The 23946-nt window shown below is 51.1% G+C and overlaps 1 protein-coding gene across 4 annotated transcripts in view; it reads left to right on the forward strand.

Annotated features, from left to right (window-relative positions):
- Nucleotides 1-23946, forward strand: part of NTM (neurotrimin) — a 350196-nt gene that overhangs the window by 200472 nt on the left and 125778 nt on the right. For 3 of the 4 annotated variants that reach the window (XM_062508541.1, XM_062508539.1, XM_062508542.1), the window contains exon 1: nt 12432-12598. In XM_062508541.1, coding sequence (XP_062364525.1) covers nt 12432-12598 — 167 coding nt within the window. Of the gene's footprint in view, nt 1-12431; nt 12599-23946 lie in introns of those variants that run through there. The other variant, XM_062508540.1, reaches the window with a different exon arrangement.

Here is a 23946-nt window from a genome sequence, read left to right on the forward strand (position 1 = left end):
TGGTTGTTATTTATTACAGATCTGGTTTACTTAGCCCTGGGTTTATTGAGTCTGTCTCCCACTCACAAATGCCGACACAGTTCCCAGAGCTGCTCCCGGTGCCAGGGATCCTTCCTGTTGCCTCTGAGTTGCCAGCTGGACTTGTTGTGGACTCCAGCTCAGGCCAGTGGGCCAGGTTCATCCCTGGTGTACCATCTTTGACTTTAATTAAGCTACCCCAGGGAGGAATTTGGCCCGCTCTACTTGTGAGCTGTGTGCTGATGCCAGGTGAAAGGCACAGCGGGTGCCAGCAAGGGCTGTGACAGCCCCATTTCAAAGTGGGATGAAATTCCTGCATCTCTGCTGTGTGACACCAGCATCCACTGATGGGCAGGGAAAGGGGAATCCACCAATGCATTCCTTATAGAACTTCACATCTCATGGGGTTACAGATTTCATCTCCCTGCCTTGTTTCCTGACTGCCTGGGGGCAGACAGTGAGAAAAAAAAAGAAAGAAGGGGGAAAAAATGGGCGGTGGATCCTTAAGTAATGTGAGGTCTGACTCAATACTGAAGGGCTGCTGCTCTCAAACCCTCTGGGCCAGACCCAATTTGCTCTTTACATTCTTGTAACTGGCATCATGTGTGTAGAAGCAAACCCTTGTTTCCTGGTGGCAAAGTTTACACCTGTTTTTCTTAGCCCCAGCATGGCCTGGGTGGGTGACAGTCACTTCTGCAGCATCACCTCGGCCATCCCCCAGGCAGAGCTGGGCTCTGCTGATACCCAATGTCCTCTTCCATCGCCTCCTGCACACTGCCCGGAGGCAGCCGCTTCCTGGGGAGAGAATTCAGCTGCCTGGTTCAAAGCAGAGGGGAAGTTTCTGTGCTGGCAGATCTGGGGCAGAATTTTAAGAGTGTCTGAATTTCCTCCTGCTCTGTCTGAAGTGAGGCACATCCAAGGATGCAGCCCTCGGCTTTCATCCGCCTCACCGCAGGCACTATGAGCTGTTCTCCTCTGAATCTGCTCTCCCAGCTTCGGATTTCCTGGGGTGTTTTAGAGAGAGGCTCTGGCTTTATAAGTGCAGGGGCATTCTAAAAAATACATATAATTAACTCTAAATGCAAAAAACCCGTGGCTTTGAGTGCATCCCCCCCCCACCTCAGTCTGCTGGGATGTGGTGGGTTGGGGTTGGTTCTGTGGTGGAAAGGGGTGGATGTTGTGATGGATGAGGTGAGGACAATAGTGGGATGAGATGGGCATTGTGATGAGATGAGGTGGATATGTGATGGGATGAGGGGGGCACTGTGTTGAGATGAGGTGGGTGCTGTGATGGGATCAGGTGGGTGCTATGATGGGATCAGGTGAGTGTTGTGATGGGATGAGGTTAGTGTTGTGATGGGATGAGGTGGGTGCTGTGATGGGATCAGGTGGATGCTGTGATTGAATGAGGTGGGTGCATGATGGGATGAGGATAGAGCAATAATGGGATGAGGTGGGCGCTAGGATGGGATGAGGTAGATGTTGTAATGTGTTATGATGGGATGAGGTGGAGCTGCTGGGTGCAGAGGGTTTTATCTTTGGCTCACACAGCTGAAGATTTGCATTTCCCACCATCTCCTCTGCCACCCTGTCATTCCAGCCCTTCTCTTCCCTGGGGGCTGTGAGGCCCTTTTGTAGCTGTGGCTGCACATCTCAGGTTATCTCAGGACACGAGGTGCAGGGAGCAGCAGGTTTGATGACAGAAGGGACACGCATGGAAAAGCTGTGGTGCAAACAGTTGGAAACTGATAACTAGCAGTGATGCCTTTGCCAGGAAGGGAAAAAAACGACTGTAAATTTGCTTTGTTTTGATATTCAAATACTCCTTTCCGTGTATGTGCTAATGGGTACGCTGGTGTTATGGCATTATTAGAACAAAATATTCAGATGATTCCTAACAGAATTTGTGTTTCACAAGCTACATGGAAATGTTGGCTTGGAAACTGGAGTAGTGTTAAGAGACTGTTTTTCCCAGGGGGTAATAACTGGCCTGAGCTACTCTGCAGGCTTGGGGCTTGGAGTGTAGGATCCAGGTGAATTCTCCCAGGAATTCCTGCTATATTCCCCTCCCCAGTCTGAAAGGAGCAGCCTAAATACAGAGCAGGAGCAGCCTCAGCCCATCCTATCCTTGATCCCTCTTCCTCATGTGCTTCCCAGCTTTGTGGGATGTGAAAGACTGTTTTGAGGAGAGCTCTACTTCGGCTGTGTAATGGCACAACTGAACCCAGCTCAGCATCCCCCAAGATCTCCCCTGGCTCTGTCAGCACTGTGCTGGATTCCTTGGCTGAGGCTCTTAGTTCTTTGTTCCCACCAAAATGAGCAGCAAATCAATGCAGGCCTAATAAAAGATGATTGGGAATTGCTAATAGGAGTGTAGGAGGGCAGCCCTTCCTCCCAGAGCCAAGATGAGTATGGATTTTCTTGTGCCAGGGACTGTAAATGCTTCTGAACTCCCCAGGGAGTCCTGGATGCTCACCCTCTCCCTTCACCCTCATCATTGTCCCCCTGCCTTAAAGAGGAACCTGGCAAAGGCAATTAGCTGGGTTAATTAGCTGGGGGTGGCAGGGAGGGCTCAGCCTGGGAGGGATGGAGCGAGCTGGGTGGGACAGGGTGTGTGGTGGGGACAAGGAGCCCCTCGGCCAAGGGCAGGGTTAGATTGGATTTTAGGAAGAAATTCCCAACTATGGGTGTGGTGAGGCCTTTGCACAGGTTTCCCAGAGAAGCTGTGGGTGCCTCATTCCTGGAAGTGTCCAAGGCCAGGTTGCACGAGGCTTGGAGCTACTTGGGGTAGTGGAAAGTGCTCATGGTGGGAGGTCCCTTCCAACCCAAACCATTCTGAGTTTCTATGATAAGATCATCTGCCCTGCTCCTGCCCTAGTCAGAGTTTGGTCCCCATCCCACACTACCTGTGCAGGGTCAGGAAGGGGAGAAACAAGGTCAGAGAGTGGGAACCATGGTTGGAAAGGTTCTCCCTGCCTTGGTGCTGTGCTGCAACTCCAGCTCCTAGTAGCTGCTCTCTCCAGCTTGCCTTATATATGGACTCACATCTCCCCCACTCTTCTTCCTCCAGCACCCCACGGGCTCCCCATCACTGATAGATCAGCACCAATAAACTCCCTGCTCTGCTCTTCAATCAGCAGCCAAACCACTCCTGCCCTTCATGTTGGTGCTGCTGGGGGATGATGTATGAAATCCAAGTGGGTTTGATTCATATGAGTTGTGTTCACCTTGCAGAACAGGCTGTCACCAAAAATAATAAACCTCCTTGTTTTAATGCCTGGAGAGGCTGTTGGACGAGCAGCAGGACAGGTTTAGATCCTCTTCCAAGGAACAGGACGCTTTTGAGAAAGACGGATTGCGAGTCACGGGATGGCTGCACAAACACTAAATAATAATTAGAGCGGTGTCTGGAGGCTGCATGGGGAGCAGGGACCTGTCAGGCTTTGTGTGGCACTCTTGCTCCGGACAGGACAATTCCTGACCCATGGCCTGTAAGATCTAAATGATGTTGCCAGGAGCAGGAGGTTGGCAGGGATGAAGTGACCTGTCCCTTGTCACCCAGGAGAGAGGTGGCACAGCCCTCGGTGCTGCAGCTGCTGGTTTGCACAGGGATGGGGACCAGGGTGGCTGCAGTTCATCATCCCTTAAAACCACGGGCCTTTACCAGGAGAGGCAAAATCCTGCTGGGCATCTCTTTACCCCTGATGTATACTTCATCCCTGGAATTTTTCTCATGCCACAGCACAACCCTTCTCTGAGCTGTCACCTGCTTCCAGGAGGTGTTTTCTTTGGAGTAAATGCACCAGCACAGTATCCAGTGAGGTTGTATCCTCATCTCTCTCCTTAGGCAGCAGTTCAGATTATGATACTTGTCTTTGCTTGGCATCAGACCTGCCTGGTGCCCCAACCACAGCCTCTTGGTCCTTCATCCCTGCAGGATGCTCTGCTGTTTCCTGCCCCAGGATGTCATGCCTAAAGTCCCATCCTCTTCCGTGTCCTGGAGCAGCCCACCTGTGCGCATGGCATTGAGGCAAAAAAGTATTAATGGGGGGAAAAGTTAACCACGTTTATTGAGCTGCGAAAAAGCTTGTTTTTATATCCCTTTATTGGAATATAAAGACAGCTTTTATAACCTTTTAAAGGGGCATAAAAGCAGCTTGGAGACCAGAAACCTCACTCCAGTGGAAGGCAGGGAAAGGGAAAAGGAAAGGGATAGGAGGAGAGCAGACATCTGCCACATTTTGAGGTCAGGAGTAGCTGGAGGGGCTGGCTGGAGTCACTGAGACCCCAGGTCCAAGGTGGTTGTGGTGTCACCTCTCTCAGGGAGGTTTTCAGCCCTAGCCCTGGGCTGGGACAGTGTTCATCCCCTCCACAGGTGCAGAGCCATCCTGGGAGAGAGAGGTGTTGGGCATAATGAACTCACCTCTTTCCTTGCATTTTTCTCCCCAGTCTTCTGTGAATAAATACTGCTTTGCTTTCATTCCTCCTGGAATGAGGGAGGAGGGACTGTGTAAAGGTTTGGCCTTGAGGAAGCCAAGTTTGCTCTGTGACTGTTCCAGGCTCTCCTGTGACCTCCCACCTCTCCGGTGGCACTCTGGGGCTTCTGCAAGGGCCAGCTCCCAACCTCAGTGGCCCAGGAAGTAGTGGTTCATTTGGGATCTGGGGCTGGCACACTCATGGGTGAGATATCCTCTGTCCCCCCCGCCCCATGCCCTCAGTATTTTGGGACAAGCACAGGGGCGTGCTGCAATCCCTCTCCTCCATAGAACAGGATTTGCTGCCTCCTTGCCCATCCAAATCAGCAGCTGCTGGCTGGGATGTGGTTGAGAGCAGCATCTTAAAATCCAGGAGGAAGCTCCTTCCACCTCTCCCAGAGCTCCTGGACACGTCTCCTAAAGCATTTGGTGTTGCAGGTGGTTACAGCCCAACCACCTCCTGCTCCCAGGATGGAGCTGGATTTTCTCCATCCCGTGGGAGAGATGTGCCTTTTTCTTTCTCTTGTTCCCTCACCAGTGGCTCTGACACGACATTGAGAGAGGAGAGTGACCTTTCCATCGGTCTCCAGCTCTGGGGAGGGGAGAGCTGAGCCCAGTCTGCAGCACAGCACTGCTGGAATACGGATAGGTCACAGGGCTCCCTTATCCCCATGCCCTCTCCAAATAATCAGCTTCCAGAGATAACGTTGTAGGGCTGTAAAAAAGTACGGGAGCAGGAGCAGCTGCTTCTAATTTCACTTCATGGGGAGGGAGGCGATGCTGAGAGCACCCCGCATTCTCAGCACATATTTTTCATCATTATAGACAGAAATGCCAGAGCGCTGACAGATATTAATGCAGTTCACACCGGGAGAAAATCTTCTTTCCATCAGGCTCCATGTGCAGCAAGAGGGCAGTGCCATTTGCAGCCCTAGGGAGGTTGTGTTTGAAAGGCGATGTGTTTTTTACCTGGGAAGTTTTATTCCCAGACAAAGTTCTATTTGGAGGAAGGGTACCTGAACCCATCCCCCTGGGGGCTGTGGGGTCACTCTCCATGGACCTGGGTGAAGGTGTATTTGCAGCAGTGCTGGGAATTAATCTGGATTTTGGTGTAACTCAGGTTCTCCTCTGCTGGCTCTGTCATAGCTGTGTGTCACCACGGGGGTGTCATTGTCCCGTGGAGCAGTTTTGTGACCTGGGCTCCCATCCTATCCTGACCCACAATGATTCTGTGAGGTTTTCAGACTTATCCCACAGGATAACTGCACCTCCTTTCACCCCTCAGCCTCCTTTTATTTGCTTATCCCACTAAATATTCATCAGTAACATTTAAGACAAAGGAAAGAGATAATTACAAGGGGAGAGTTTTTTTGCAGTATTAAAGGTTAACAGAATTCTTGGCATTTGTGCCTTGTCGATCTCCATGTAATTATGCTCATTTCCCAGAATTCAGAGGCAACTGTGCCTGTTAACGTTCAAAGATGGTACCCCGGGAATTAAATTTATGAGATCATTTCTCAAAATCTTCAGATTCAAACCAAGCATCTTGCTTAATGGCACGACTATTATTAATATTATTCTTGGATGCAGAGAGCCGTGAGGGTCAGAGGACTAGTGGCAAAACTCAAATTGATACAGGCAGACAGCAACGAGCCTGGACTTTTTTTTCCCAAGGAATGTACTCGAGCAATTTAGCAACTTCAGGAAAGCAGGCTGGCAAAAGATGGGCACTGCAAAAGTGCTGGTTTGAGGTGGAAATGGGAAAAAGCTCATTTTGGGCAGTGGCTGGTGGGGACTCAGAAAAGCAAGCTTGGTTTGGAGATGACTGATCCAAGTCTGGAGGCAGGTGCAGGAAGGGAGAGGTCAGTGGCTCCAGGAGATGCTGATTCCAAGGATGTAGAACACCTGGCAGAGGGCTGGGCTTTCACCCAGCACAGCTGAGCACACTCAGTGCTTTTAAAAGAGGGATTTTAGGTACTCTGCTCTTAGTATTTTGTTGTTGTTGTTGTCAGATGTGGTCACCTAAACTGAGGTATGTGCTCCTCCCCCATTGTCTGCTTCCCCTCAGCAGTTTTCTGTTCAGAAAGGGTTTGGAGGGAAACTGAGCTGGAGGGGGTGAACCAACCAGGCTTTTTGCTGCTCCCTGCAGTGGAGGATGTGTGTGATATCCAGATGGCCTGGGAAAGGCTTGGCTCAGTGTGTTTGCCTTGGGATCATCCCAGGAGAAGGCACAGAACTCTTGGAGCTGCTTTTCCAAACAGTTATCCAGCACAGAGCCCCCAGACTGTGGACAGAGGGAGTAGAACCTTGTGTTTTCACATTTAAGGAAGCTGTGCTGGGGCTCCCAAATATCCATGGTGAGACTTGAGGAGTGTCTGGCTTTGCTTTTCAGCTTATTCAGCTTTTTCCCTTTTTCACTGACTGCAGGGCTTGAGTTGTAGAGCTCTGGGTTAATGTCACACACTTAACAAATGCCATTAAATGGCTAATGGCAAGGCTTTATCCTGCATCATCACTGTCTCTGGCACCTGAGCCATGCTAATCAAACACCACTGGGGATGCAGAGTCTGTATCAAAGAAGTTTTCTGGGGTGTTCATGCAGCACCATAACCTCACAAGGAAGCCGTAAGAAACAGATTTATATAAAATCAATATTGCTTTGTACCAACGATCAAGCCCACTTCATAAGTCTCACTGTGCCAGCAAGGCTTGGTAGTTCTTTGATCAGATCTTTAACTCTCTGCATAGATATTTAATATAGAGTCTGGGCCAGTAGAGGTGTCACTTCATAAATGTATGTGTGCCTGGCTGGGCTGCTGTGAAAGGCCCAGATACAGAGGGCTATGGGAGAAAGGACTAATCCAAAGGGAAAAGTGAAGCCTTGAGGGCTTCTTTGCATCCTTCTGATTCTATGTGCCAGCTACAGCACTGCCTGGCCCCTCTGGAATGCACAGAGAATGCTAGGATGGTTTGGGTTGGAAGGGACCTTAAATCTCATCCCATCCCAACCCCTGCCATGGGCAGGGACACCTTCCACCAGCCCAGCTTACTCCAAGCCCCATCCATCCTGGCTTAGAACACTGCCAGTGACGAGCTATTGAGTATTCTCCTGTGTATTAGGGCCGGCAGTGCTGTGTGGGGCATTTTGGCTTTTGTTTTCCTCCAGGGGTATGCTCGGGGTTACCTGGTGAGATGGTGCAGGGAGATCAGTCCTGTGCTGGGTTTGCAGCACCAGTTTGGGACAGATTTGCAGCCTTTTCCAGGGCACCCGCTCCTCTAGCCCCTTGGTTGAGACGTTGCAGCTCAGGCAGGGGTGCCTTGGAAAGAGTTAATTCATGCTTGAAAATTCCGAAGTCCCTGAGCACGATGAGAGCAAGCGACAAACCCGAGCCCAGCCGTGTTTTAAAGGGCAAACAAAATGTTCCTTTTTTTACTGCGAGGCACTTGGTGCAAAGTGCAGGCAGAGCAGGGCAGCGTGGCTTTAGGGGAAGGCTCCCAAAAGCACATTTTATTTAAATTTAATAGGATGGTTACTCTAAGTTTATCTAAACTGCAGTTAAATATTAACAGCATCTCTAGCAGGGATTAATGGGGTCTCCTGCGTTGCTTTTAAACCCTGTGAAGAGGGTGCTGGGAGTCCCTGCCTGAGAGGGATTGAGGGCTGAGCGCCCATGAGGATGCTGCTTGCATTCCAAAATCTGCCCTAGAAACAGCCCTGAACAGGCGATTTCTCCAGCTCGGAGCGGGAATACCTTTGGGGCGAGAAGGGCTCAAAACGGCTGTGGCCAAGTAAGGCTCCCAATCATTGTTCTTTAATTGGGGCCACCGCTAACGAGGACATAAATGAGGCAGTGAGCGGAGCTGGAGCCCGCGTCCTTTGTGGCTTCGGTGAATGGCTGTAGACACGGAAGGCTCAGCAGTTATTCAGGAAAAGCTCCTCCGGACTCGTGTGTCATTCACCTGACTAATGCCAAGGAAATTAAGCACTTCTTGTGCAACTCGGAGCTTATTGGAGAATAATGTGGTATGCGATAGCACGGCTGGCGTTATAAAACCGTGTTTTCATTTGGAAGGAACGAGAATGTCTCGAGCGTAAATTATGTTTCTGATCATATTTGGCCATTTCAGATTAAAAATAAATTTCCACTTTGGGGCTATAGATTGCCATCTATCAACTCCCTGAAAAGGGAAAAAAGGAATTAAAAGGAAAATCCGGCTGTATGAATTGCCTTGTTATGACCTACTTATTTGAAGTAGATTTTTGTTCTCCAGGAATTAAATCCATTGGTGTGGGGAGGTGTAGGATTGTATGGATGTAGGTTTGCAGGCAGGTCTGTAGGATGGAGGATCTTTAACTTGGACCTGCAAGCAGCTACCGTAAAATAGGGTCGTGCTGGATACTTGGGAGGAAGCAGGAAAAGATGCAGCAGTGTTGTTATTTCCTTTGATAGAGGAACTCGAACTGCAAATTTGCATCTGATGATCGGCCTTTGGGAGCACTCAGATCTGCAGATTAGCTGCTTAAGGCTTGGTATTGCGTGAAAAGCCCGAGACCGGGCAGTGTTTGCTGGGAGGGTCCTTGCAGTAGAAGTCGGGGTCCCTTGCAGAGCAATCAAAATTCCATCATTCTTCCCTGTGGGACAGTTTTTGGACTGATTTGCTCCCTGCTCTACTTCTGAACCTCCTCCTCCCCAGCTCTCGATAGAGATGTTCCTTTGGGAAGCAAACCCACGGGGTCTGGGTCCTTCCAACCCCTTCTCCATCCAGGCTTTCAGCATCCCCCCCTCCCACTGCCATCTTCCACGGGGAAAATCCTTCCCCTGGATCCATCCTTGCCGCTACATCACTTCCCACCCGGTCCAGCCCTTGCTGCTTCTGCTGCCCTGTTTGTGGTCTCTGCCAGGAGAGGGGGGCCTTTAGCCTTGCTGGAAAGGAGAGCAGTGAGATGGATACGGAGATCGAGATACACCTCGAGTGTGCTGTGCTTGGCTCGTTCTGTTTGCCTCCTGCCTGTTGCTCGCAGTGAGAGGAAAAAAAAACAAAACAAAACAACAAGACTTTCACCTAAGTAGGAAGAAAGGGAAGAAGCTGAAAGTGAGAGGCTGTTTGGTGCTCAGATGGGCTCAGCCCGTGTGCAGCAAACTCTGCTGCTGCTGTGGTCAAAACCCAATGAAGGAAAAAAGACTCTCTCATCCCCGGAGGAGGCTACAAAGCTCTCTTTCTCTCGCTGCTGAACCTTCACAGCTGGACTCAGTTGCTGGCTCCACTGCTGCTGGAGCAACTGAATTATTTAAAGGAACCTTGATTTGGTTTTCTCTTTGCTGTTTTCCCGCGTTGTGTTTATTGTCTATAGATATTTTTATAGTCCGAAGCAATTACAGCTGTCAGAAAAGAGACGAGCTGTGACAGGCTGATTTATATGTACATTGTATGTATGCAAGAGAGGGAGGGAGACAAGGGATTCTGCCGGGCTTTAGTATGCAGGAGCATATTGGATGTAAATTCCTTGGGATTTTCAAACAATGCTGCTGATGATCTCCTAGCAGTGGGCCAAACTCAGCCCTGGCAAGGGCTGAAACAGCTCTGCAGGTCACATCTGCCCCAGCCTGGCATGCTTTCAGTGCAGGGAGGTGGTTTTTTTGCTCATAATTTAAGATGCTCCTGGCGATCCGAGGCTGAATTCCGTGCTAGAAGGTTAACTGGCTGTGGTTATTGGAATCCCTCTGGTTTTGCTGACACAGGAGTTGGTCTCTGCCCATTCAAAGGAGCGGCCCCACAAAGAGCAAGCTTTTGTGTGATGGTCCCGCAGGTATCCCAGCGGGATTCCTATCCAGCCAGGGGTGCTGGATGCCACAACAATCAGCAGGATTGGTGTTTTATTCTTTGCTGTCTTGTACGCCCCGGTGCAATGACACAACCCTGGACAGAGTCTTTTCCCCTTGTCTCTGACGGTCTCTCCTTATGTAGTGAGGTTTCAGAGACCCCTCCCATGTAATTTGTGCCCCCAGAGGATCCACTGAATGCAGTGTTCCCCCCTCCCCTACCAGTTCTGACAGACGACTTCACTGCAGGGATTAAAGTCCTTCTGCCGAGAGCTGGGGAAAGCTGCCGTTTCCTCTGGGAAAGCACAGGGCTCGAGGCAGCACGTCCCACCAGCGCTAAATTCAAGAAGCAGAGAACCTTCAGACAAGGAAAAAGTAGAGAGACTCGCAGAGCAATCCCCTTCTCGTATGACCAGTCAGCATGCACAATAATAATAAAGCTTTATTTGATGGAGTGTTTCCTCTGCCCGGCACAGCTCATAATGTTTTAGAGATTAAATAGCACAGTTAGTGAATTAAGCAGTAGTTTACAGGGGATTCGGAGACTCCAGGGATTAGTAACGGGCTATGGATCCTTTCACATCTAGGTCACCAGTTTGAATCCAGCTCAGGTTGCCAGCAGCGAACTCAAAAACAACAACAACAAAAACCACCCCACGTTGGTGCCGTGCAAAACCTGCCGAGCACACAGTGGGGGAATGGAAGGAGGATTTTTGGAGATCAAAAATCAAGTGGGGAGACCTGGTTTTCCCTAAGGCTGGGCTGCGGCAGCTGAGGGGTTTGAGGGGTACAGCACCCCAAAAGCTGTGATGTGACTGCTGCCTCCAGGACTCTGCTCTGAGGATGCTCCCCAGCACCTTTTTACCAGCATGGAACTATGCCTGGAAATATTAATGTGTTTAGCCACTAGCGGAGGGAAGGAGGAATTACTCGGCATAAACAAATGTGGTATTTGTTAAATTATGAGCTGATAAAAAGTATGCGGGAACCGTTCTTGCGGCTGGGGAGGAATTTGCCACTTAAGCTCACGCTGTGTCTGTGAGGTGCAGGGGACCAGGAGGACACGCTCCTGCCTCTCCTCATCATCACCTGGCTGGGGAGGAAGGGGGGGATACTACCCGTGCCTCAGTTTCCCTTCCTGCACAGTGACTTTGCTGCCTGGGATGGGGAAGGTGCAGAGGTAGAGCAGGGCAAAGAGGGGAGTTGTGCGGTGCTGGCTGCGGGACGCAGGTAAGCGCAGGGGGAGAGAGGACAAAGCACGGGGGTCTTGCCGTTCCCCCGAAGAGCGCGGCGCGGCGGGGGTTAATGTGCGTGTCCTCCTGCGCATCCCGCCCCGCTGCCGCCCGTGTGCGGGGCTCGGGCCGTGCGGGAGCCGAGGCGCCGGGCAGCGCTGGAGCCGCTGCCATGACAACCCCGGGGATGCTGCCGGCCGGGGCCGGGGTGCTGCCGCCTCCCCCCCGCGTCCCCCCCGCCCGCTGCTGAGGCCAGCCAGGGGCTCCGGCAGCCCCGACATCCCCGCATTCTGCATCCCGCCGTCCTCTCATCCCCATCCTGCATCCCGGCATCCTGCATCCCGCCTGGATCAGCTCCCCGGCAGCGGGGCGGGAGGAGAGGAGCTGCAGGGCATCCCGAAGGCTTTTGCCTTCTGTGCCTTCTTGCGTCTGGACACCTTTGCTAGCTCGCCTCGGGGGTGTTTCTTGGGGTTTTTACTGGTTTTTGGACTGCCCCCGCCTCGGGACAAGCGTGCGGGACTGGGGTACAGCCGCCCCCCCCCCCCCCCCCGGCGCATCCTCGTCCAAGTGAGCCTCGGACTGCTGCCCGAAGAACCGGCTCGCCCAGCACCTTTGCCACTTCTCCTCCTCCTCTTCCTCCTCCTCCCCTCGGCCCTCCCGTCCTCCTCCCTCGCCCGAGGACAGCGGGACTCCCTCCGATGCCGCTCGGCAGGCTCAGCGCTCGCAGCCAGCCTTGCCGGGGGCTCTCCTGATCTCCGTGGAGCTCCGCAGCGCTCGCCCCGGTGGTTTTGCTCCCCCCCATCCCTCCTCTCCACCCACCCCTTCCCCCTTTTCGCCTTGTCGGGTGTGTTTTTTGCCTGTTGGAAAAGTCCCCGCTGCCCAGGATGGGGGTCGGTGGGTGCTTGGCCCTGCCCTGGAGGTGCCTGGTCGTCCTCTGTCTCAGGCTGCTCTTCCTTGTGCCCGCAGGAGTGCCCGTGCGCAGCGGAGATGCCACCTTCCCCAAAGCCATGGACAACGTGACAGTGCGGCAAGGGGAGAGCGCCACGCTCAGGTAGGAGCAGCTGGGCTGGGGCCTTGGGGGGGCCGGGGGGTCCTGATGGAGTGGCGACTTTGGGGACGTGACTCAGTTTCCCCGCGGGGATGCGCTAAGACGGTTGTCGGTACCGGGCAACGAGCTTGAGAGATTGGAGTGCCAGGGGACTGGGCTTGGGCTCAGCCCTCCCAGTTGTCCTCGGGAAAGTTACTGGGGGATGAAAAATAAGGGAATGCGATTCTCTTTTGGCACCCTGCCTCACAGCAGTACGAGGCAGGGGCTCAATTGCTGCTGTCCGTACCGCGGCTCGGGCACTTCGGCTGCGTTCGGTGCAGATAAATCCTGCTCTGCTCCTGGAGTGCAGTGCCTGAGGTGTCTTCATCCATGTCAGACGGCCCCAGCCTGGGGAAAGGGGGAGTTGTTGACCCCCTGGTGTGGCTTTGTGCCTATTTCTCAAGTCCAGACCTGCTGCAATAAGGAAGTGAGGGATGGGGCTGGCTCTGGGCAGGTGGATGCTGTGCTCCTTAAAAATCCCCTTACTCCAGAGGTGAGGGGTTGCTGCTCCCTGGCATCGTTCCTTCCCTGGGGAGGGGAGAGATGGGGGCTGGGCGTTGCACCAGGGTCCTGTCTCCTGCAGCAGCGGTCCGAGGGGTTTGGGAACTGCCAAGGAATCTGTAATTTTGCTCAGCATAATTTCTGGGACATCTTATGCCCAGGCACTAATCCCTGTCCTCACAGCAGATGGGCGCAGTCATCCCAGAGGATGTTTGATAGGGACATTAAAAATCAAAAGCCAGGTTTTAATTGCAGCGCTGGGAAGTGGCGCTTGCAACTCCGGCATGCTCGGGAGCGACTTTGCTCCTCCGGAGCATTGCATAGGTGACACCAACATCTGCGGGGCCAGCTGGGTGTGTGCAGTGACTCCGTGCTGCTGCTTTACGCCAGCCGGTGGAGAGGGGCCAAGCCAGGGCAGAAAAAAAAAAAAAAAGCCCTGTGAGGAATTTCAGCAGGAATTTTCCTGCAATTCAGTTGTTTGCAGCCAAATCTTGTCCCCTTTCACAGCCCCTGAGTGCCCGTGGGAGGGTGGGAGCTGTGTTGTGGCCATTCCTCTGGATTTGTTTTGCTTCATGGCACGACTGGGCAAAGAGGCTGGAAAACGGGTGGCAGAGGGTGGAGGACAGAGTGTCTTGCTTAGGAATTTGAGCTTGGCTTAAAAAAGTAGTAGATCCTTTTCTTACCTGGATCGTTGTGTTCTCCCAAGTGTCAAAAATCCTCCAGATCCTGCTATCAAAGCAGGAGGGGTTTGGGTTGCTGGGGGTCTGGGCAGTGAAACACACAGGGGATGGGTGCTCTGCAAACTTATGGAAAGTGGCTCTGGTGAGGGCCTGCACAAGGTTTTGGGCATAGAGAAGGGATCTTGATCCACACCAGGTATCGAGGTGTTCTGCCCTGGCACTGGGTGGTCGTTGGCATTGGAGGAGAACAAAGGGAAGCTTGGGTGAGTCAGCATGAAGGATTCTTCTGTCAGGGAAGCTTCATGGGAAGGGGGACAAATCCTGCCCCTAGGAGGTGGCTTTGGAGAGGGAGGGAAGACAGCAGTGTGTCATCATCCCAGAGCTGCCATAGGTGCATCCCAGTAGAGCTGGGAGCCAGTCTGGTGGCAAGGGATGTCCATGTCCCTCGATAGGTGCTTCATCAATAGAGGTGCTCCCCAGGAGAGGGGCACGAGGGCTTTGGGATGTGCAGCCTGTGTTGATGATGTTCCCACTGTTCCGGTGACATTCCTGGTGTCCTGCCCCTGGAGTGGGGATTGCTCTTGGAAATTCAGGGCTTGCTGCCACTGCTGGCTCTGTGCTCTGCTGTGGTGACAGAGAGGTGCAGGAGTGTGGTTTTGCTGGGCATTTGGAGGTGTTTTCCTGCTGGTTTGAGGTGGGAGCAGTTGGCCCGGCAGGCAGAGGGACATTGCTGCATCCCCTGGTCAGTCCCAGTCATGCTGTGCCGTGGCAGGAGCCAGGAGAAGCAGAGATGTGAAAACCAGAGGAAATCAAGGAAGCATGAATCTTTCTGCCTGCTCCCCTCCCAGCCCGGCATGCCCATCGATCTGTTGTGGAGGAGTTAACTTGTGCAGAATAGCAATGCTGCTACAAAGGCTCTGGCAGACCCCAGCAATGCTCCTGTCCACCTCCTGCCCAGCCCTGCATGGGTGGCAGTGAGGGAAAGGGAAAAAAATCAGGTCTAATCCAATCCCTCTCATTTCCATGCAAGGTGGGAGGACGGGGAGCTGCAGCCAAGGATTTGGAAGGAGAGATGTTTCTAGAGGTCCCTTCTTGGTGTTTCACAGATGCCAAAAGGGAAGAACTAGCTGAAAAGAGCAGAAGTTGCTGTTTTTCTGGAGCACTTGGAAAGTCCTGTCCTCCACCTCTTCCCAAGGGAGAGGCTTTGGTTGTTGGAAATTGGTTATTTTATTGGGGTGGCAGGTGCTGAGGAGCCTGAGCTGCTGTTGAGCAGCAGTGCCCTGCCAAGAGGCTCTTTTCAGCTCTGTCTCTCCAAGCAGAGTGAATTCAGTGCTGGAAAAAAAAAAGCTGGTTTAAAAGCTGCAAGGAGACTTCTCTGATGTAAAGGCTTTGCTCCGTACAATCCACTGCAAGGAATCAGTTTAGGACCAGAGACGTTGGTGATGTTCAAATATTTCCTTCTATCTCATGATGTTTCTGCTGGAGGGTACAGGCATGTCATGGGTACCAGCACTTTAGATCACTGTATTAAATTTAAATCAGGCTTTAGATATTGGGTTAGAGCTGCTGCCTTGGATGGGAGGGGTAGGATTTACTCCTGGATGCGGCAAAGCCTGTGGGAGTAAAGAAAGGGTTTGAGGGTGTTGTGCCCAACAGTACTGTGTTCTTACTGATGGGTGTGTTGTTCATGCCTTTGGGGTTACAATGAGGAATTGTGTGCAAGTGAGGGTCAGAGTTTTCTGTCCTTCTGTGTGTCCCCACGCACAGACTGTGAGGATGAGGCTGATCTTCATCACCTCCCACCATACCCAGACAGCTCTGCCCTCACCAGTAGCGAGCAGTTCATGCTGGAGAGGACCCATCCTGAACTTCCATGCAGTGCTTGAACCGAGTCCAGGCATTGCTGAGACCTTTGGAGCAGCTCTCTCGGCACCAAAACAAATGGCTTGATTATGATTTCACTTTAATTGGCACCAGTGAGGGCTTCCCATGGCGAGGCTCTGACGTTCCCATCAGCAGCACAGGCGCCTGCATGGTGTCCCCCCGAACCTGCCTGTGCTCCTCTCTCCATCTCCTCTGGTTTCCTTGGCAGGGTGATGCAATGCCTTCATTTGTTCCCCTCTTTGATTCCAACACTAAAAGTCAAATCTGAGTTAAACATGAGGCAAAGCTTTTTTTAACCCTGATGTTTCCCGTGGTTTCCACTCAGGCTTTGAAAAGGGCTCTGAGCTTTGCCACTGAGCTCTGTCATTCTTTACCTAAGCCTGTTTTGCAAATTTATTTGGCCCCTGTTGTGCTCTTGAAATAATTTTGGAGAAATGATGACTTGGCTGTGAAACAAAACAAAATCAAGCATGTTTGTTCAATGGGTGCAAACAGAAAATGCTTGTTTGCTAAGCAGAAAAGACTATTTCTCAGAGATGGGTCTGTTTTTTGTGACTTTTTGCTGCCCCATCTTTTCCCCTTTATTCATAGGAATTTGCCTTGCTGTGTTTTTATTGTATAATAGAAAAATAGGAATGGTCTCCAGTGGGTAAATGTGGGGTGTTCCAGCACCCAGGTCCTGTGGGAGCCTCCGTGTCTCCCCCATTGCTCTTCCTGCCAGGGTTTGAGGAGGGTGATTCTCACTGAGGTTTTGGGCAGCTGCCTTTGTGGTTTGCAGTCAATGAGTGCAGAAATCCTGCGGGGGGAGGAGGGCAGGGGAGCCCATTCCAGGCTGGCTGTGCCTGGGAAAGCCTTGGCTGAGTCACGGGGGGTTCAGGGGAGCTCACAGAGCAGTGCCCAGCACGGGGTTAGGCTCCTGGTGTGAATTACAAAAGCCAGCCAGGGCAGAGGGTGATGATGAAAGGGGGCAGCCCTGATTGCTAAACCTCCTCTGGTGGCTGCCCAGCTCTGTGTCCATTTTGCTCCAGGCTCCCACTCCCACTGTGAGCTGCAATTACCCCACTGAGGGAGTGTTGCTTGTCCACCCTGTCCCACCAGCTGAGAACATCCCAAGTCAGGTATTCCCATCTCCCGCCCTGCCCTGCCAACTCCCCCCTTCCTTGCTCAACCACCGCATTCCTTATTTGCAGATCAGTGCTCATCTGCCCCTCCAGGGCTCAGACCTGTGGAAAAGTCATCCCATTCCAATGGTCTCCATGTCCGGTACCTGGTAGTTGTCATCCTGGTGCAGTTATTTATTTCAGAGACTCCTGATTGCTTGTCTGCCCACTTCCCAACTCCCTGCCTACTTCCCAAGCTCAAAGTGGGGGATATAGATAGGGCTTGCAGAGGCCAAGGTGTAACACTTTTGTTTTTCTCAGTTCTTGAACAATAAAGGAATTCTGAACACCTGGGATGGGCTGGGAGCAGCTTCCAGCAATCCTGTGGGGATGGGGTGAGGATGGAGCTAAGCTGCACACTCATGTCTTAACCCAAGTTAATTCCCACAATTCTCCAGTATCCAGCACCTTTGCCCCTCTCTTTCAAACCTCTCTCCTTTTCATCCTGAGATTTAGGGAATAAATTCAGGGCTGTGGTGACCCCTCCTGTATTAAGTTGAGGAAGGAGCAGAGCATGTTCTCCCTCATCCCTCATGGTGCCGCTTCACCCCTGCCTCTCTCCTCTTCCCATTGTTGCCAGATCTTCCTTTCTGGTCAGGGTTTTGCGCCCACACTCCTGGGGATGCCCCATGGGAGAGGCTGCAGGAGCCCCACGTGCAGGGTTTGTAGCTCACAAGCCGATCATTTTGCTGGCAATAGCACGTTTCTGAAAGAGGAGTTTATTACTAAAGTGACATGTCAGCAAATCTCTGCCACCTCTCTCCCATCTCAGAGATGGAATCAGCTTAAAGTGGTGAAAAAAATTTGTCATATGCATGGATTATTCTTTTTTTTTTTTTTTTTTTTTCTTTTCCCTGAGTGTAATTTCCATCTGAGATGAGACAAGCTCCTGATCGCTGTGCCAGAGGAGGGTTTCCCTTTATAGCTTTCCTGGTAGAGCTGCTGCCTCTGGTTCACTGGAGCTGGGGTCTGCTAGAGGACAAGTGGGCTTTTGTGGGGCTGTCATCTCCATCCTGGCTTAAGCACCTCACATCTGGAAAGGCTCAAGTCAAGCAGACTTTAACTTGGGATGAGGAAGGGAGACCAGAGCAGCCCCATAGGTGGCCAGTGGAGGGGTGCTGGGGTGGTGTTTCTAATGGCTAAGGCAGGCTTAGGAAATGGATTTTCAGTTGTCAGCCCTGCCCTCGGCTCCTCATGTGATGTTAGGTGCCCTCCCAGGTCCTATAAATGTCTTGGTTCGTGCACAGCAATTGCAATGCTTCCTTTCTCTGCTCCATGAGTCATCTGCTTGCGTTGCAGTCTCTTTGTGGCAGGATTCATCCCTCTGCAAGGAAAATACTAAAAGTGTCCTACTGGAGAGTACCAGAGGTGTCCACCCATGTCCTGCCCTTGCTTAGGTTTTCAAGAGGGGACTGGGAGCTTTATTTGGTTGGATATGCCAGGGAATTTTCATTTTGGGGTACTTGGTGTGTGGCTGGGGTGCTGCAGAGCTGCTGGGAGGGTGGATGATTATGTGGGAGCTGAAATAAAATCAGGGATATTGGGACCTGGGGAAGCAATGCCTCTGTGGGGCTGCTCACGGCCCCAAAATCTGTTCTGAAGCTGCCTCACCAGCACCATGAGCTGGTGTAAGCCTTGGACCCGAGCACTTGTGGGTGCCAATCCAAGGGTTGGCACCTGGCCTCACCTCTAGCCTTTGGCTGTCCTGATGTGCTGTCCCAGTGCCACCCTGGCCGAGCCCTTTGGGCCACACTGCTGCTGGCACTGCAGCCCTGAACTGGCAGCTCCACGTACATGTTAACAGAGGTGGGATGGGGATGTGGGTCATCTTCAGCTTGCCCAAGTCTTTGTCTCTTCTGTTGGCTTCACTGGAATTACTCCAATTTATGTCGTCAGAAAAATCCTCCTCTTGATCAGACGGATTTGTTTTCTTCCCTCCAGACCTGCCAAACCTGCCACTTTGAACTCAGACACCCTTATTTTCCTTCAGAGGGAAAAATCAGGAAGGAACTAAGCTACAACCACATCAGTGGGAGCCTGGGCTAATAGAAATTGTAATGAGAATCGAGAGCCAAACAAACAGGCAAATGGGGAAAATGCAATCCCACCGATGCAACAGAGAGATTTATGCCAGCAAAGGGGCTGATCTGGTGCTCATTAATGTCACCACGAGTCTTTATCCCAACTGTAATGGACTGGGGATCGGGTTGGAAGACAGCATTTCAGTCTTGCTACAATATGCAGACTGCTAATGGGTTGTGTGTGGAATAGCAATGTGGAATTCCTTCTCCTCAGGGTTTGCTTGTTGTTGTATGCAGCACCTTTGCAAAGCAAGTGGGAAATACCTTCTGCTCTCCTTGGGTTTAGTTCTCAGAGGTGCAAAGCTGTGAAGGAGCCAAGTCTGAGGCTCAGGCTTGGCTGTCTGGTTGCTTTAGTGTCTGCTGAACCACCAACAGCATCTCTAGCATCAGGGTATTAAAAATCCTGTTTTAAATAAGGATTCTTCAGCTGCTGGGGAGTGGTGTTGGCTGTCACCACCACAGTCACGCTGGGAAGCATCCTTAGTTTATGTGCAAAGTGAGGAGGCAGATGGGTGGGCATGGAAAATCTGCAGGCAAACTTGAATTTGCAGCTGGATTCTCCCCTGGGAAAAAAAAAAAAAAAAAAAAAAACAGGGAGAGAATTGAGACAAGGTCTGGAGAGCTGAGCCTGGTCTGAAGGTGGGGACACCTTTGGGGATGGTGCTGAATAGGAAAGGACACCAAGGGTCAAACAGGAGATGAGTGAGTCCAGCTCTGCATGTCAATGAGGACAGAGTAAATAAGGGATAAAACCACCTTCCAACATGAGCAGCTGGTGAAATATCACAGGATTTTTTTCCCAGAGATGGGAGATTTTGACCGGCTCTGTGCCTGCAACCATAAATGGCTCTGACACCTGTGTCTGTTTTATCAAACACATGCAGAGCCCCGACCATGATCCAAACATTCATTACTTGGGATTTTCGAGTCTCTTTTCCCCCTTTTTTTTTGTCATGGTGGGATCATTATTTTTGCAGCTTCACATCCTCAGTTCAGCAAAACCAGCGTGTTTTTCAGCCTCATGGTTTTTACACATCTCTAATAGGAAGCATGAGAGGAAGCTGTTGAGAAAAGCAAATTCTCAAAGGTATGAAAGAAGAGCAGGGCAGCTCCAAGCTCAGAGGCACTTCCAAATCTCAAGATACTTTGGATCTACAGATAGGCACAGCACTAATATTTGAAAGCATATTTGGGTTCTTTTCCTTCAGTCCTCCAAATTTAGTTAATTATGTGTGTAGGGCTTTATTCCTTAAATAACCTTGAAAATCATGAAGATAACTTTTAATCATCCTGCATCCCTTTTTCTTCTCTTACAGTCCAGTAGAAAGGTCTTGATGAGCTCAAAGGAAGGGTGACTGAGGTGAAAATTCAAGGAAGTATTTTCCAAGTCCCTTTCCTGCCATTACTATTCAGCAGGAGCTGGGAGAGCACAAGCTTCTCCTTTCATTCAAAAATTTCAGGCTTTCATCATTTGTTAAATAAGAAAATACTTTTTCTTTTTTAAATTCAAACCCAGATGTTTTTATTAAACAATCAATTTCTTTCTTGAGTACCTTGACTGGAAAGAATTTGACTTAGAATTCCCTTGTGGGGGAGAGGGCAGGTTTGGGTTTGCTTGGAAAAACACTATTTCTTTCCTTTTTTCTGAGTTTGTGAGTTCAGTGAAGCATCGTCTCAAATGTTACAGGAAGTTCTCTGATGAAACTAAAGCAATATTTGGGGTTTAAAAGTGTTTTATTGGAAGTAGTGAGATTCTCATTTCATTCAGGCTCAGAAGGGAAGGATTTCTGGAGACACAATTTTTCCCTACTCACTTCTAAACAGCTTTACATCTTGGGTCAATTTTTCCATCAAACTTCATGTCTGAATTCCTTACTACTATTTGGAATAGCTGTTCTGTTTTGAATCAGAGTTTATTTTGAATTCTGTTTTCCAAGGCCAAATTTCCTGCTGACCAAGGCATGTCACGACCCTGTTTGCTCTGCAAACTTGCACAATGTGGGGGTCAGGGCAGAACGTGGCAGCGTTGGGAGGGAGCAGCTTGGAGGTTCCTCATGGTGTGTGTGCAAGTGATGTGATTTAGTCCTCTACAAACACGAGGAGCCAGAGGTGTCTTGCTGGCCTTGACTCATGGAATTAAAGATCTCTTCTGTCTCTTGCATTCTGTGGCAGGGCAGGAGCTGGGGGTTGGTCTCTTCTCACTAGTAATGAGTGATAGGACAACAGGAGAGGGTCTCAAATTGCACCAGGGGAGGTTTAATTTGGGTATTAGGGAATATTTCTGTACCAAAAGGGCTGTCAGGCACTGGAATGGGCTGCCTGGGGCTGTGGTGGAGTCCTCATGCTTGGAGGGATTTAAAAGCCACATGCATGTGGCACTTGGGGACACGGGTGAGTGTTGGCCTGGGGGAATGGTTGGGGTTGATGTTCTTAGAGGTCTTTTCCTGCCTGAACAATTCTGTGGTCAGAAAGTCAAAATCCCATCTGGGGGTGTTACTTCTTCATCATGGAGGTGGTTGGACACGGGAGATGCTTTCACTGGTGCATGTCAGCCGGGCTCCTAAATGTCTCCTGTTGTCCTTGTCTCCTGGAGGATGGCAGCTGCAATTTCCTTGCTGGTTCCAAGCCAGCAGCTTGCAGACTGTTGACATTGCTCAGCAGACACGGGGCCTTCACCTCAGGCACCTCTGTGAGTCTAAAACAGCACAGACATTTTTGGCCATCCAGAGGTGCTCTTGGTGACCTCCATTCATTCATGTGGCACTGACTGAAATAATCTGAACTACTGAAGGGATCACGGGCTGATTAGCATCCTCTTGGTCCTTCTAGAAAAGACTGTAGGCTTGGTGGCTGTGCATTGTTTGGAGGAACTTCACCCACCTTGAGGGTCTGACCCTCTGGGGTCAGTGGGAGTTACAGGATGATCCCATTGCAGGTTTGGTGGGAGGGAAAGGAGAGAAGGTGCAGGTGATGTCCTGAGCAGAGGGCTGTGCCTCCCACACTGGAAGGGGAGGCAGCTGAGAGGCACCGTGGGGCTGCCGAATGAGCACGCTGGGGACGTGTCAGCTCTTCCTCTCAGCTTCCCTCCGCAGCGCCAACTGTCAGTAATTTAACTAACGTTTTGTAAATAAATGTGGCATTCGGACAGCTGTCACCGCGCCTGTTATAAACACTCCCTTTGTCACTAAAAGCTGGCAGCACTGCTCCGTTTCCTCTGCAAATGCAGCCACCACTGCCAGTTAGCTCCCAAATCCAGGGCTGTCAAGGAATCACATGCTGGGCGGTGGCTGGGACACCGTGGCTTCATGCAGGGAGCCTGCTGAGGCACTGCCAGGGCCTGGTGTGAAGGCAGCTTTTGCATCTCAAAAATAAATAAATGGCCTGAGCAGCAAGCAAGAAAACCCATCAGAATGTGGCTGTAGTGCTGGTTCCCAGCCAGCACCCGGGAGGTCCAGCTGCAGTGCCAGTGGTGCCACTTGGTTCTGCTGCCATCTCATCCCAGCTTCGTGGGAAGCACTGGTAGGATGAGAGGGGGAGCAAAGCCAGACCCAGGATTTGATGTGCCAAGGGAATGATTTGGCACCAGCACTGTGAATGCTTTTGACTTTGAGCAGCCTGGTCTAGTGGAAGGTGTCCCTGCCCATGGCAGGGAGTTGGATTGAGATGAGGTTTAAGGTTGCTCCCAGCCCAAACCACTCTGGCATTCTATGAAAAGTGAGCTACTCACTCATCAAGATTTGGTTTTGGTAAATTTGGAGTCACTGGGACTGGTTAGATTTGAGTGGTGAGATCAGCCCTTTGAGATCTGCCCTCTGCCCATTGGTCTTGCTCAGCACACTTGTCCTACCAGGAGCAGACTCTACGTCTTCAGGCAGTCAGGAAGCTTCTCCTGCTGATTAACAAGACTGGGACACATTGCCCAGAGAAGCTGTGGCTGCCCCAGCCCTGGAGGTGTCCAAGGCAGGTTTGATGGGGCATGGAGCAGCCTGGATAGTGGAAGGTGTCCCCGCCCATGGCAGGAGGTAGAATAAGATGATCTTTAAGATCCCATCCATCCCAAACCACTTTGGGATTCTATGAACCTGGAGAAGGGATGTTGTTAGGTTTCTCTTTGCTGGGAATTATTGATTCTGTGCTGTTTTTCTCCTCTCATTTTTCTGGGACCTGCAACTCCAAACCCCCTTTCCCTGGATTTTCTGTCCTGGTGTAGGGTGGTTTAAATTCCAGCTGTCAACACCTATGGCCTGGTTGTGCTGCAGCACTGGCCACAGTACAGACAGTACAGAAATCAGCACATGACATCTCTCTCCCTCTAAGCTGCTGTAAAATTAGCTTCATCTCAAGTGGCAGAAAATGATCATATCCTCGCTTGAGGGCGATGAAGAATATTCCTGAGTCACTGCTAGTGATGAAACAGGCAGAAAATCCAGAGTGATACACAGCTGCCCACTCAGTTCTAATCGCTGAGGCCATTTGCTGCTGCAGAGCCTTAAGACACAGCTTCCTCCTCCTCTCCCTCCCTTTCATCCATCACTCCCTATAGCAGCCAGGGCTGCAGATCCCAGCAGGAGTAATTTCCCATCCCACCAGCAAGGCTGCAGGCTGTGAGCAGCATATCCTCTTTCCCTGTTCCCCTGAGATGAGGGGAGGGGGTCAAAGTTTCCCTTTCTAAAAGGAAACAGAGGGAAAATATGGAGCCAGTCCTCCTCAGGTCTCCTCCTTGCACACTGTGATCCTGCAGTCTGGGAAAAAGTCTTCTCTGAGCTCAGCCTCCTCTCCACAACTTTTCCCTGCTGTCTCTGAAGCAGCTGCTGTGCCCACAAGGATATTTCCTTTTTGTACTTCTCCTGCATCAGCTTTAGTTCAAAGCCATCTCCCTGGATCTCTATGTCTTGAATAAAGCCACCTTTTTCCCTACAACTGCCAGCTCAGCGCTTGGGAAGCCTCTTGCCAAAATTGCTGGTGACTAAGGCCAAAAAAGCCCCTTCAAGACAGGGATGATCAGA

This window comes from Cinclus cinclus, chromosome 25 (genome assembly GCF_963662255.1).
Source record: "Cinclus cinclus chromosome 25, bCinCin1.1, whole genome shotgun sequence".
Taxonomy (NCBI): Eukaryota; Metazoa; Chordata; class Aves; order Passeriformes; family Cinclidae; genus Cinclus; species Cinclus cinclus.